General features: G+C 48.7%; 1 protein-coding gene and 1 long non-coding RNA gene across 2 annotated transcripts; one reads left to right on the top strand and one right to left on the bottom strand.

Moving 5' to 3' along the window:
* The first annotated feature begins 810 nt into the window (after positions 1-810).
* On the top strand, positions 811-3,102 carry LOC142823269 (uncharacterized). The gene is made up of 2 exons (XR_012898538.1): positions 811-2,157; positions 2,432-3,102. It is a non-coding gene; the product is annotated as an uncharacterized LOC142823269 (long non-coding RNA).
* Positions 3,103-7,932: 4,830 nt separating this feature from the next.
* Positions 7,933-14,359, bottom strand: LOC106731309 (ohanin-like). Its single transcript, XM_014571159.3, has 3 exons — positions 14,166-14,359; positions 11,614-11,711; positions 7,933-10,537 (listed from the first exon to the last, which is right to left on the bottom strand). The coding sequence occupies exons 2-3, from the start codon at positions 11,681-11,683 to the stop codon at positions 9,951-9,953; spliced, it is 657 nt and encodes a 218-aa protein (XP_014426645.2). The 5' UTR covers positions 11,684-11,711; positions 14,166-14,359; the 3' UTR covers positions 7,933-9,950.

The raw sequence follows: 14,359 nt of genomic DNA, 5'->3' as shown, positions 1-14,359 counted from the left end.
AGGGTCCTAGGGCTGGGTGTGTGAGTGTGGGGCATGTTTGTGTCTGGCATCTGCTACCAGTGCCAGTCCCCCTACAAATTGCCCCAGGCGCAGGCCTTGAGGCGGCTGGGCGAGCTGGCCATAGGACAGAATGGCTCTGCCCACCAGCAGCTGGCTGATAGCACAAGCTGTCTGGGACCTCCTTGTGCTCCTTCCCCGCGCCTCACCCCTTCTCTCTCTCTGCTCCCCAGAGAATGTGACTCTGGATCCTCAAACGAGTCATCCCAACCTCTACCTGTGCTGGAAACACAAGTGCGTGAGATGGCACCCGAAAGTGCAGGATCTGCCCGACAACCATGAGAGATTTGACTCCGTTCCCTGCGTGCTGGGCTCTGAGGGGTTCACCAGGGGGAACCACTACTGGGAGGTGGCGGTGGGGAATCACCCGGAGTGGGCTGTGGGGGTGGCCAAAGAGTCTGTGGTAAGAAAGGGATGTTTCCAGTTTACCCCAGAGGAAGGGATCTGGGCTCAAGGGTGTTGGTGGGTTAGATGCGGTTCTGACTGGGAACGACATGTGGCGGGTGAACCATCTGTCCCCAAGCCTACAGCAGATGACCCCCATGAGGCAGGGAACGGTGGAGATCCGAGGGCGGGTGTGGAAAAGCGTGGGATACCAGGGCACAAGACAATTGGGGTCTTTCTGGAATACGGAAAGGGAAAAGTGACCTTTTTCCAACAGGACAAGCTCACAATCATGCGAGCCAATTTCGGCGGCGAGAACATCTTTCCTTTTTTCTACGGGGGCCCAGGTGCCCACTTCAAAGTGATTTCTTGAGACACAGAGGAAATATCCCCTCTGACATGGATTTCTTGGGTTCTGCCAGTGGCTATCCTATCCTCAAAGTCTCTATGCCCCTGGCGGACGCCCTTCGCATTCCCGACAGGACTCTCTTAGCTGCGTAGTTGCTAATACCTCTGATTCCACAGGGCTTCCGTGTTCCTGCGGAGCTTTTTCTTTCTATGTTTCCCCTAAGGGATGGAATAGCATGTCGATTCTCCAATTAATTGAGGAGCAAAAGCTTATCGGTTCATGCTACAGACTACGTGCATTCCTCCCTCCTCACCCTTGCCAGTCAATGTTTTAGCAGGCTGGCCAGCAGCCTGCCTCAGTTCTGGCTTGCACCGGGTCCAGGATCTACCCCCTCTGTGGCTCTGCTTTTAAAGTGTATTAGGAGTCAGGCGGGCAGACAACTCAGCTCAGTTCTTGGAGCTCAGCTTCCACACACCAGAGACAGGCTGCTTCCTCCCCAGACTCTTTATCAGAGTCAGCCGGTCTGTGGGGGGAGCTGGTACCTGGCCCTGCTTCAGTGGGAGCAAGTTCCTTGGGAAGGAGGCTGGAGTGCACTGGCTGCTGGCCCCACCCCTGGAGACTATAGAATAGTTGAGTAACCGATAACTATTTATGAGGTTAATCGACTATTCAATAAACCGATATTTAACATCCCTATCTTCCCTAGCTTAACAGTTGAATAAGCATCTAGCTGAGCCTGGCTGGCTTGATTCTGATGGTTTGACATTTTCAACTGAAGTTTTTGACTTTGGGTCAAAAAAGACCCACCCATCCCCCATAAAAGGAGAGGGGGAAAGGAGCCAAAAAATGCTGAAAACTGCTGGGAATGATTCCCTGCACACCTGCCCCCACTTCAATATTCTGGGAGGAAAAAAACCTTCACTGGTTTTCTAAAAAAAACCAGACATTTTCTGCAAAAAAAAAAAAAAAAAAAAAAAAAAAAAAAATTCTGTTGCAATCCACATTTTTTTACTGGGAAAAACAATGAATAATAGGAAATCTGTAACCAGACTTACCTACATTTTCTATAATTGTGCTATATAAGAAAGGAATTAAAACCCCACAGTCAGAATGACAAGAATCATAGAACACTGGAACCAGAAGGGACCTCGCGAGTTCATTGAGTCTAGCCCCCTGCCCTCACGGCAGGACCAAGCACTGTCTAGATCATACCCAAGAAATGTCTGTCTACGCTGCTCTTAAATATTTCTGGTGTTGGAGGCTTTATGGAGAAACATAAACTGAGAATGGGATTCTTTTAAGCCAGGGGTAAAGGAACCTTTTTTGGGGAGGATCAGGAGCCATTGTCCTAGAGAAAAATCAGTCAGGCTGTGTCCAGACTCAGGGGTTTTTTCGGGAAAAGTAGCCTTTTTCCGAAAAAACTTCACCTGCGTCTAGACTGTAGCCGCGTTCTTTCAAAATTAAATCGAAAGAACGTGGCTTTTCTTTCGACGGCGGTAAACCTCATTTCACGAGGAAGAACGCCTTCTTTCGAAAGTGCTTCTTTCGAAAGAAGGCGTTCTTGAATGTAAATAGGGCTTCTTCAAAAGAGAGCATCCAGACTTCTTTCGAAAGAAGCCTGCAGTCTAGACATAGCCTCAGGGGCTGCACACAAGTGAGAAAGAAACATACAAAAACACTCCTCACATTCTCCTCCCATGCCAGAGTCTGGGGGCGGGGGATGAGATTATGTGTGGTCCTGCTGCATAGTGGATACGTGGACTCTGTTCCCCCCTTTTATTTAGCCTATCAAAGCTTCCTGCAATAACCAGGAAAAGAAATTTGGCTGTTTATTATTCGCTCTGTTTCACTGCATGAGATCAGAATTACTGGAACCAGGAGGCGGGTTTCCACTTGTGTGTTTAAGCAAATGAAATTCAAAATCAACAGTAGAGAGCATCACACTCTCTCTACTACTGTCCAATAGTTGCAGGGAATGTACAGGGGGAACAGAGCAGTGATGCTAAAATTCTCTCATGTACTGAATTTCCTTACCCAAGCAATTTAGCAATCCAGGCAAAATCTTCTGTGGGGCTCACGTTAGCAATGGTGGCAGTGTCAAATACACGGGAAATCACAGTGGGAAAAAATCGTAGATGCACAAAGAACAAAAAATGTGACCAACATCTGTTACTTCCCAGGGTTGTCCTATTAAGAGAACTGGGTCTGAAGCTTTGTCCAATTGATTCTGTTGCTAACTGCGGTTTCTTGCTTTTTTTGTGGGGAGCAGGGAGTAAATTTCACTCTTGGCAATAAACTTTGTTTCCAATTCATCACATTATTGTTTCTGAATCATTTCCAAGAACCACTCCGAAACCTAGGGCTGCATTGTTTTCCTTCTGGGGTTCATAACTTAAAATGTGGCAATTATTTAAGATTCATTCACTGGTCCAAATATTAAGGCCCCTGTTCTCACTTGCTCAGATATGAACGTTGTATGGCTTTAAACAGTAGCACAACAGGAAAAGAACACAGAGTACCATTAGTCAAGAGTGGCTAGAGGAGGACTAGTAAAAATTGTTCATACAGTAGAACATCGGAAACTTAGGGTAAACAATTCTTATTCATGTTCTCCTGATGCCCACGTGATACTAGTTTGTCTCTGCATCACAAAAGCCCAGGTCAAAGGTATTTCAAGGAAATAAGGAATTACCACTGACTATGAAGGAATAATGCATTTTCCAATATGAAATCACAACTCCTCTAACATTTGGGAAAATTGCAGGAATCGTGAACATATCCAAGAGGCCCAACATATCAACTCTTTGTAGCTGTCAAGGCCTGAAGGGGCTGTTACTAATTTGACCCGCTGCTAATGAAATTCTGCCCATTTATCCATGCTCCCAGCCCATGATTTCTGATGGAGCTAGAAGGAAAGGTCTCCAGAAAATATCCCAACACAAGAACAATAAAGCTAAAGCACGCTCACCACTCTAAGGATATGTCTACACTGCAGCACTAATTCAAACTAACTTAATTAGTTAATTTGAACTAAGCTAATTCGAACTAGTGCATCTAGACCTAAAAACTAGTTCGAATTAGCGTTTTGCTAATTCGAACTAGCATGTCCACATTGAGTGGACCCTGAACCAAGGTTAAGGATGGCCGGAAACCGTGCCAGCAGGGTATCAGGTTAGGACTTAGAGCGTGGAGCTGCTGTCTCAGGCTAGCCGAGGGCTGTGCTTAAAGGGACCCGACCCCCACCCCGGACAGACAGTTCTCAGGGTTCCCCGCTTGCTTGTCTACCTCGATGAGGGACAGCAAAGCAGTCCTGGCTTGGAGTGCCCTGAGTGCCCGCACTTGGCACATCACAGCACTTGGCCATCAGCCCGGCTGCACTTGCCGCAGGCTGCCATCTGGGGGGGTCAATCGGGGGGCTGCAGGAGAGCTTCCACCCCGAGGAGCCCGCAGAGCCACCCCAATCCTCCCCATAGGGGGCTCGTACCCCATTCCTCCCTCACCTCCTTCCACTTACCCCTCCCTAGCCCCCCTTCCTGATGTACAAAATAAAGGACACGTGTGTTCAAACATAGAAACTCTCTTTATTTAACAAAACTGGAGGGGGGGAGGATTAGCCTCTGGGGAGACTGGGAAAAGAAATTCAGAGGCTGGAAGTAGCTTTCGAGAAAGTAGCTAATGCCACAACCAAAGCTCTCCAAGCCATTAATAAGGAGCTATGGGTATGTCTACACTACCACCCTAGTTCGAACTAGGGTGGTTAATGTAGGCAACCGAAGTTGCGAACGAAGCCCGGGATTTAAATATCCTGGGCTTCATTTGCATCTTGCTGGGCACCGCCATTTTTAAAGCCCCGGTAGTTCAGACTCCGTGCCTGCGGCTACACGCGGCACAGAGTAGGTAGTTCGAATTAGGCTTTCTAATTCGAACTACCATTACAGCTTGTTCCACTAGTTCGAACTAGGGTGGTAGTGTAGACATACCCTAGGAGAAGTAAGGCATATGGTTCTCCAAAACCGGATGGACCTAGACTACATCCTAGCAAGTAAGGGCGGGGTTTGTGCCTTAGTGGGAATAGAATGCTGTGTATATATTACGGACACCAGCAAGGAAGTAGAGGAAGATGCCTCAGAAATTGAAAAAACTGTGGTGAGCCTAAGACAGGAGGAAAGTTGGACTCTCTGGGGTTGGTTAGGAGGTTGGGTTGGACATCTGGGAACTTGAATTTTGCAAGGAATAGTTTTAGTATTGGCTATATTCTTTTGTGTTTATTTCTGTTTCTTGTTAATCAAATGCTGTTTTTCTTATATTCTGAAAAACACGGGACAGGCCCTTACCAAAAGGAATGTGGAACTCATGATGTTAAAACATCATGAGCAAAGAAAGGAACAAGAGATGTACGTAAATACTTTGATGGAAATAAATGTATAAAATGGCTTCAAAGTTAGCCTTAAGGCTAAAAGGGGGGAGCTGTGGAAGCCATTTCACATTTAGCTAGAAGCCATTTCATATAACAGAAGACATTTAAGTTTCTTGCTTCTGCATGTACACTAGAGAATGCACTCTTCTTCACCGATGTGAGAAAGGCCAGAAGGATGAGCTATTGGAATGCGTTAATTGAGCTGTTTTGAGCTGGAGCTCTCGCTCCCTACTACCTGTTTCTTCTTGCTGATAACAGTCTTCTTTTTTTAGTTTAATTGATGATTTCTGTAATTGGATGCCCTGACGTCAGACTTATTTGGTTAAGGATATAAAGATTCTAGGATTGATTTGTATTATCAGCCTTACTGGGCCCAGCTCTGCTGGGGTCATGTTTGGCTCATTTTCTGCCTTATTGATCAATAAAGCTGGTTGTTAGCTGCCTAAAATAGAGAAGTCTTTTGCTTTGACAGCACTAAACAATGAGAGCATCACTGAGATACCCTGCTACATTTAACATGCCAGCTGCATCAGCGCAATTGCATGTATGTGCACCCGTCCTCCCAGACGCAGTGTATCTGTATTGTATCCCAAGTGAGATGTTCCTATGGCCTTGTGATGACTTAATTCACTTCTAGAAGAAGGCTGTTGGTGTTATCTGTTGGGCTGTGTCTAAACTGGGCCACTTCTTCCGGAAAAGCAGCCGCATTTCCAGAATAACTTGCCAGCTGTCTACACTGGCCGCTTGCTTTTCCAGAAAAGCAATGACGAGCTACTGTAAAATTGTCAGTGTTTTTCCGGAAAAACTATGCTGCTCCCGTTTGGGCAAAAGTCCTTTTCCAGAAAAGCTATCCCGGAAAAGGGCCAGTGTAGACAGCACAGTAGTCTTTTCCGCAAAAAAGCCCCGATCGCGAAAATGACGATAGGGGCTTTTTTCCGGAAAAGCGCGTCTACATTGGCCACGGACGATTTTCTGGAAAAAGTGCTTTTCTGGAAGAGCATCCTGCCAATGTAGACGCGCTTTTTCCGGAAATATTTATAATGGAAAACTGTTCCGTTTTAAGCATTTCCGGAAAAGGGTGCCAGTGTAGACACAGCCCTGGTGTCAACCTGTTGGTGCAGGTTTAAAACAAATAAAATAGAATATTTCTTCATCCAATGTGCAGTCAACTTGTGGAATTCCTTGCCAGAGGATGTTGCAAAAGGCCAAGACAATATAAGGGTTCAAAAAAGGGCTAGATAAATTCCTGGAGGATAGGTCCATCAACGGCTATGAACGATGATGGGCAGAGATCAAGTCCCTAGCCTCTGCTTGCCAGCAGCAGGGAATCACGTGATGTTTCCCTGTTCTGTTCATTCCCTCTGGGGCATCTGGCATTGGCCGCTGTTGGAAGACAGGATACTGGGTTAGATGGGCCCTTAGGGTGTGTCTAGACTACATGCCTCTGTCGATGGAGGCATGTAGATTAGACAGATCGGCAGAGGGAAATGAAGCCGCGATTAAAATAATCGCGGCTTCATTTAAATTTAAATGGCTGCCCCGCTCTGCCGATCAGCTGTTTGTCGGCAGATCAGGGCAGTCTGGATGCGCCGCATCGACAAAGAAGCCTTTCTTGATCAGCACAGGTAAACCTGGTTTCACGAGGCATACCTGTGCCGATCAAGAAAGGCTTCTTTGTCGACGCGGCACGTCTAGACTGCCCCGATCTGCCGACAAACAGCTGATCGGCAGAGCGGGGCAGCCATTTAAATTTAAATGAAGCCGCGATTATTTTAATCGCGGCTTCATTTCCCTCTGCCGATCTGTCTAATCTACATGCCTCCGTCGACGGAGGCATGTAGTTTAGACGTACCCTCTGTCTTACTCGGTGTGGCCATTCTTAAGGTCATGTTATGTTGTTCTATCTCCATCTCCCCAGACAATGCTGTCTTTTGATGCTTAGCTACAAGAGTACAGAGTCATTTTTGTACCAGTATTATATCTAGAGACAGATGAATAGCAAGAGGACTGGTTTGTGGAACAAAGTCTAAATCGGAGTCCCCATGAGAGTGATGAGCATGCTTCAGCTTTATTGTTCTTGTGTCGGGATATTGTCTGGAGACCTTTCCTTCTAGCTACATCAGAAGTCATGGGCTGGGTGCACAGATAAGTGGACAGAATTTTGTTAGCAGCAGATCAAATTAGTAATGGCCCCCTTCAGGCCTTGAAAGCTACAAAGAGTTGATAAGTTGGGCCTCTGGGAGATGTTCACGAATCCTGCAAATTTTCCCAAAGGTTAGCGGAGTTGTGATTTCATACTGGAAAATGCATTATTCCTTCATAGTCAGTGGTTATTCCTTATTTCCCTCAAAATGTCTTTGACATGGGCTTTTATGACTCAGAGACAAAATAGTATCACGTGGGCATCAGGTGAACATGAATGAGAATTGTTTTCCATGGCGTCTGTAATTCTGATGTTCTACTGTATAAGTAATTTTTACTAGTCCTTCTCTAGCCACTCTTGTCTAATGGTACTCTGCTGCAGTTTAAAGCCATACAATGTTCATATCTGAGCAAGTGAGAACAGGGGCCTTTATATTTGGACGAGTGAATGAATCTGAAATAATTGCCACATTTTAAGTTATGAACCCCAGATGGAAAACAATGCATCCCTAGGCTTCAGAGTTGTTCGTGGAAAAGATTCAGAAACAATAATGCGATGAATTGGAAACAAAGTTTATTGCCAAGAGTGAAATTTACTACCCACTCCCCTACCCCCCCAAAAAAAGAAATCGCAATTAGAGACAGAATCAATTGGACAAAGCTTCAGACCCAGTTCTCCTAATGGAACAACCTAGGGAGTAACAGATATTGGCCACATTTTTAGAGCTTTTCCTATCTACGATTTTTCCCCATAGTCATTTACCATGTATGTGACGTTGCCACCATTGGTAATGTGAGCCCCACAGCAGATTTTGCCTGGATTGCTAAATTGCCTGGGTGAGGGTAGATGCAGAAGGAAATTCAGTACATGAGAGAATTTTAACATCATTTCTCTATTCCCTCTGTACTTTCCCTGCAACCAGTGGACAGTAGAGGGCGAGTTAGAATGTATCTTTCAACCTTCTGTTGATTTTGAATTTCATTTGGTTAAACACAGAAGTGAAGACCCACCTCCTAGTCCCAGGAGCTCTGATCTCCTGCAGAAAAACAGGGCAAATAGTAAGCAGCCAAATTTCTTTCCCTGGTTCATGCAGGAAGCTTTGATAGGCTAAATAAAAGGAAGCAACAGAGTCTACATATCCACTGTGGGGCTGGACTACCCAAAATCTACTGCCCCTCCCCAGACTCTGGTGTCTTCGTTTGTTTGTTTCTCACTTGTGTGCAGCCCCCGACTGATTTTTCTGTGAGTCAGTGGCCCCCAACCCAAAAAAGGTTCCCCTCCCCCTGGCTTAAAAGAATCCCGTTATCAGTTTATGTTTCGGCATAAAGCCTCCAACACTGGAGATATTTAGGAGCGGGTTAGAGAGACATCTATCAGAGATGATCTAGACTGTGCTTGATCCTGCCATGAAGGCAGGAGACTAGACTCAAAGACCTTGCGAAGTCCCTTCCAGTTCCAGTGTTCTAGGATTCTTGTTAACCTGACTGTGGTGTTTAATTCCTTTCTTATCTGGCACCATTATATAAGATGTAGGTAAACCTGGTAACAAGTTTCCTGTTATTCGGGTTTTTTTCCCAGTAAAAAAATGTGGATTTCAACAGAACAATATTTTTTTTGCAGAAAATCTCTATTTTTTTAGAAAACCAGTGAAAGATTTTCTCCCCAGAATACTGACGTGGTGTGTGTGTGTGTGTATGTGCAGGGAATCATTCTCAGCAGGTTTCAGCCTTTTTTATTTTTTTGCTTCTTTTTTCCCCTTCTTTTATGGAGTGGGGTGGGTCTTTTTTAACCCAAAGTCAAAAACTTCGGCTGAAAATGTCAGTCATCAGAATCAAACCAACCAGGCTCAGCTAGATGCTTATCCGACTTTTAAGCTAGAACGTCGGGATGTTAAATATCGGTTAATTGAATAGTTGAGTAACCTCATGAATTCTTATCAGCTACTCAACTATTCTATAGTCTCCAGGAATGGGGCCAGCAGCCAGTGCGCTCCAGCCCCACACCTAACGAACCCCCTACCACTCCACGCTGCTGCCTCTGTATCAGAGACAGCAGCGCCAGGTACCAGCTCCCCTCACAGACCAGCTGCTTGTTGCCACATGCTGCTGCCTCTGATAAAGAGGCAGCAGCCTGGGGAGGCAGCAGCCCCTCTCTGGAGTGTGAGAGCTGAGCTCCCAGAACTGAGCTGGGCTGCCTGCCTGTCTGGCTCCTAATACACTTTAAATGCAGAGCCACAGTGGGGATAGATCCTGGACCTGGTACAAGCCAGGGCTGAGCCAGGCTGCTGGCCAGTCTGCTCAAATATTCACTGGCAAGGGCAAGGAGGGGGGAATGCATGTATAGCATTAATTGATAAGCTTTTGCTTATCAGTTAATTGGTGAATCAACTACATTATTCCATCCCTACGGGATGGAAAATCTCCGCAGGACCACGGAAGCCCTGTGGAATCAGAGGTATTGGCAACTACGCAGGTAGGAGAGTCCTGTCGGGAATGTGAAGGCGTCCGCCAGGGGCATAGAGACTTTGAGGCTAGGATAGCCGCTGGGGGAACCCAAGAAATCCATGTCAGAGGGTTGCTGCGGGATATTTCCTCCGTGTCTCAGGGAATCACTTTGAGGTGGACTCCTGGGCCCACGTAGAAGAAAGGAAAGACTTCTTCGCCGCCGAAATCGACTCGCATGATTGTGACCTTGTCCTGTTCGTAAAAGGTCACTTTTCCTTTTCCATATTCCAGAAGAACCCCAATCGTCTCAGCTCCCTCGTACCCGGATAGCAAATGCGCCGCCTCCGTATGCTCTCCCCTGTGCTCTGTCTCATGCGCCTCGTCCTCTCTGTGCTCGGAGACAGATGATCCACTCCCCACCCGTGGATCCAAGACAGAACCGTATCCAACCCACCAACGCCCCAGAGCCCAGATCCCTTCCTCCGGCGTAAGCTGGACAGATCCCTTTCTTCTCACAGAGTCTCTGGCTACCCCCACAGCCCATTCCCGCTGATTCCCCACCACCACCTCCCAATAATGTTTCCTCGAGGTGAACCCCTCAGAGCCCAGCACGCAGGGAACGGTGTCAAATCTCTTAGGGTTGTCGGGCAGATCCTGCGGTGGGTGTACCGATGTCACATACTTCCGTTTCTTACACAGGACAAGGTTGGGATGAGCCGTTTTAGGATCCAGGGTCACATTCTCTGGGGAGCAGAGAGAAAAGGGGTGATGCGTGGGGAAGGAGCATAAGGAGGTCCTTCCCCCCCCACCCCAGACACCATGGGAGGGATGTGCTATCAGCCAGCTGCTGGGGGGCAGAACCATTCTGTCCTATGGACAGTTTGCCCAGCTACCCCAGGGCCTGTGCGGAGTGGGGGGCATTAGTCGGGGGCCTGGCAACAGTAGGAGATTCCACGCCGCTGCACTCACCGATTGTGGGGTAAGTGGAGCGACCGGGCCCCAAGGCCCCTCCTCTCCACCGTGGTCCCTTCCTTCTTCCCACCGCTCGTGTGTGTGTGTGTGTGTGTGTGTGTGTGTGTGTGTGTGTGTGACAAAGAGCCGCTCTGTGACTGGGTGAGTGGTGGAAGGAAGGAAGAGGGCTCAAAGTGTGTGTCGGGCAGGATGGGGGGGAGGGTAGCCTGCTCTTCCCTCTCTGTCCCACCTTTCCGGCTGCCTTGCCACCTGTTCCCACACCACCCCCTCGGAGGCTTGGGCGAGAAGCTTCTGTCCCTTCAGCAGGACAGACTGGTGGGTAGTGCCGCGCTCTGGGACTCCGGAGCCCTGGAGGCTGATCCCAGGCCTGTGTGACGTTGAGCCAGCTGCTCCCAGCCTCAGTTTCCCCATTTTCCCTATGGGAACAATTCCACGGACTTCCCTGGCCCAGGCCTTTGTACCACCAGATAAGAACTGTGGGGGAGGGAGTCGTTGCCCCCATTGAACTCCCAGCAGGCCGGGTGCAGAGCAGGGGCTGAGATAGAAGGTGGAGCCAACCCCGGGGCCAGCCCTACCAAGCTCAGTTGCTGACTCAGGCTTTGGAGCGTGGGGATCCTGGCTACGTTGTCAAGCAGGTTGGATGAGAGGCTGGCTTGCTAGAGGGCCTGGGGACCTGCATCCCCACCCACAGTGCCTGGATGTTCTCCTCCGCCCTAGTGTTACAAGACACTCACAAACCCTGGCAGAGCTTCTCGGCATTAGATATCTCAACAGCGCGTCTAGCCAGACAGGGAGAATCCCTCAGCGCCTTGGCGAGCCGGAAGTGGAGCCTTAGGAATTATTGTACCTTCGAATGTATGTAGAGCATGTTTGTTGGGGCTCTCCCAGCTGGTTGATTCTGGAGCAGGAGCAGCCATTGCAGCCCGACGCTCTCTTTCCGAACAGCTAAGGGGAAAAAAAGACCCCACAACCCCACTCGTTTACTCACCGTCCTCTGCTTGTGCACTCAAAAGGCATCAGAGCTCCAAGAGCGGTCACGTTCCTGGTGCGTGGAGGGGGCAGAGGAGGGGTGTTTCTCTGTCCCTGGAGCAGGGAGGCGAGACCTGCAGCTGGGTGTGTAGGAGTAGGGGCCTGCAGCCCTGGTCTCTTGGTGGAGGGAATACCCTGTACTAGACCATCCCTGACAGGTCTCTGTCTAACCTGCTCTTAAATATCTCCAGAGATGAAGATTCCACGACCCCCCACCTGACGAAGTGCATCTTTGCCCATGAAAGCTTATGCACCAATATATCTGTTAGTCTATAAGGTGTCACAGGACTCCTCGTTGCTTTTACGGAGTCAGGCTGCCCCTCTGGTACTCAACCCTCCCTCGACAATTTATTCCAGTGTTTCACCACCCAGACAGGTAAGAAGTTTTTCCCAATGGACAATTTAAATCTCCTTTGTTGCTGTTTAAGCCCATTGCTTCCTGTACTGTCCTCAGAGGCCAAGGAGAACAATTTGTCTCCCTCCTCCGTGTAACACCCTTTTAGATACTTGAAAACTGCTCTCCTGTCCCCTCAGCCTACGTCTAAACTACGTGGTTTTTGCGGGATACCTCCAGTATCCTGCAAAATCCCTGCTGCATCCAAGGAACGCGGATGCTCTTCCGTTTTTTGTTCGCAGAAGAGCAAATGCATTCTTTTGGAGAGCCCTGTATACCTTCACAAGGTATAAAGACTGCTGAAAAAGGAGACTTTTCCACCATTTAGACTCATCCAAGCCTGGCCTGCAAGAGGTGGGACTTGAACCCACAACCCTGGCCCCCCAGGCAAGCACCCTATCCCCTAAGGAACCCACCCTACCACAGAGAGGCCCTCTAATTCTGTGGTCACCAACCAGTAGATCGTGAGCTACCGGTAGATCTCAGGGGCTCTAAGAGTAGCTCTTGAGCCCTCTCTGAACTGCGCATCTGCACAGTGCATTTACATTAGATTCCCTCATGTAATGTAGGCGGGGCTTCAAGGAAGGGGCGGGGCAGTAGATCTTTGCCTGTTCTGAGACTTAAAAAGTGATCTTGGGTGTAAAAAGATTGGAGACCACTGCTCTAGCTGCACCCCTGACCCATCCTGTCAGAAGCAGGACTCAAACCCCTGACCCTGACCTCCCCAGACAAGTGCGCTAGCCCCAAGGCCATGCAGGAGCCCCACCACCTTACTGCAGGGCCCAAATTGTGGAAAAGCCTTTCAGAAAAGTGATTGGAAAAAACGACCCAAATTGCAGAGCACAATTTGCGCAGCTTTTTCCGATAAAGCCCCATAGTCTAGACCTCGCCTCAGTCTTCTCTTTTCTAAACTAAATAAGCCCAGTTCTTTCAGTCCCCGCTCATCGCTTGGGGGTGGGAGTGGGCACGCTAGCGGCCCAGCCACAGGCTACACTTCATTCCACTACAAACTTTGAGGTAAGTATTTGTGAGTGGCCAACAGGAGGGCCGGGAACCCAGCCTGGGCAGGTCATGACGCAAATATTAAAAGAGCAATCGTTATGAAGGGCCGCTTCCTGAGTTTTACCACTATCCCCCTGTCACCAAAGTGTGTGTGTGTGTGTGTGTGTGTGGTGGGGAGTCAGAGAACTCCGCATCCCATCTGTCCCCCTGCCCACACACATCCCGCTTCTGCAGTCAGATGCAACTTTCAGCCAGCAGGTAGGTGCATGAGCTGACAGAGATGCAGCGCAGAGAAGGCTCTCAGGTGTCCGGTTTTCTCCCGGACTGTCTAGTATTCGGGTCTCCCATCCGGTAAAAAACCCAGAAAATACCGGTATTTCCTGTTTCCCTCAGAGGGAAGCCTGGCAGAGACAATTTTCCCCTGCTGCATCTGGCTGGGGTGAGGAAGTAAGGAGCAAGCAGCCATTTAAAGGCGCAGCAACCTTTTTTTTTTTTTTTTTTTTTTTTTTTTTTTTGCTCAATAGCTTTGGTTTCCCCTCCCTTTTTTTTCCGACCACGCTTGCCATGTTCGGGATCTTTGTTGAAAGCATCTGGCAAGCCTCAGCGCAGAAGAGATTTGTCAGCACGGAAAAGAGGAATATTCAGTAAAATTCAATTTGGGGAAGGAGGAAGCCAGAGACAGGGCCCTGGCCCTCCTCTCTTGGCCCCAAGTGAGTCGAAACGAAACCACTTACAATGACCCGGCCCCAATCCTATCCTAGGCTTGTCTTGCTGCACAGGGCCAAAGGAGTCCCCTGCTATGTCCACACTGCTTCGGGTGCAGTGTAGTCTCACCCCTGGGGTGATTGGAAAAAACGGGTCTCACCATGGGTCTCACCCCTGCCAGGGCTTCCCCAGTATGTTCATGCAGCAGTAGGGGACCCCCTCTCACACTCCAATTCCCATCAACCCCTGGTGACTTCACGGGGACTTACCAGTGCTGGGATCCGGTGAGAGGCGGCCTTGCTGCGATTTCCAGGGGCTGGGAATGAGGTTCTGTTCCGAGCCGAGATCCAGAAGCTCCTTGGGAGTCTCGCCTTCTGGGCCGGTCCCTGCTTGCTGACTGGACTGTGTCTTCAATCCGGCCTGTTCTCCGGTGACGGGTCTTTCGCCAAGGAGCTAGGAGAGG

The sequence above is a fragment of the Pelodiscus sinensis genome, chromosome 32, assembly GCF_049634645.1.
Source record: "Pelodiscus sinensis isolate JC-2024 chromosome 32, ASM4963464v1, whole genome shotgun sequence".
NCBI classification, from domain to species: domain Eukaryota; kingdom Metazoa; phylum Chordata; order Testudines; family Trionychidae; genus Pelodiscus; species Pelodiscus sinensis.
Note: the sequence above shows the minus strand (reverse complement) of the source record. Positions and strands in the feature narration are given on the sequence as shown.

Excerpts from the sequence above, each read along its gene's own strand:
- LOC106731309 (XM_014571159.3), bottom strand. The coding sequence starts at position 11,683 with ATGGCTGCTCCTGCTCCAGAATCAACCAGCTGGGAGAGCCCCAACAAA. Across the intron at positions 10,538-11,613 it reads TGCTCTACATACATTCGAAG|AGAATGTGACCCTGGATCCT; the intron begins GTACAATAATTC and ends TCTGCTCCCCAG.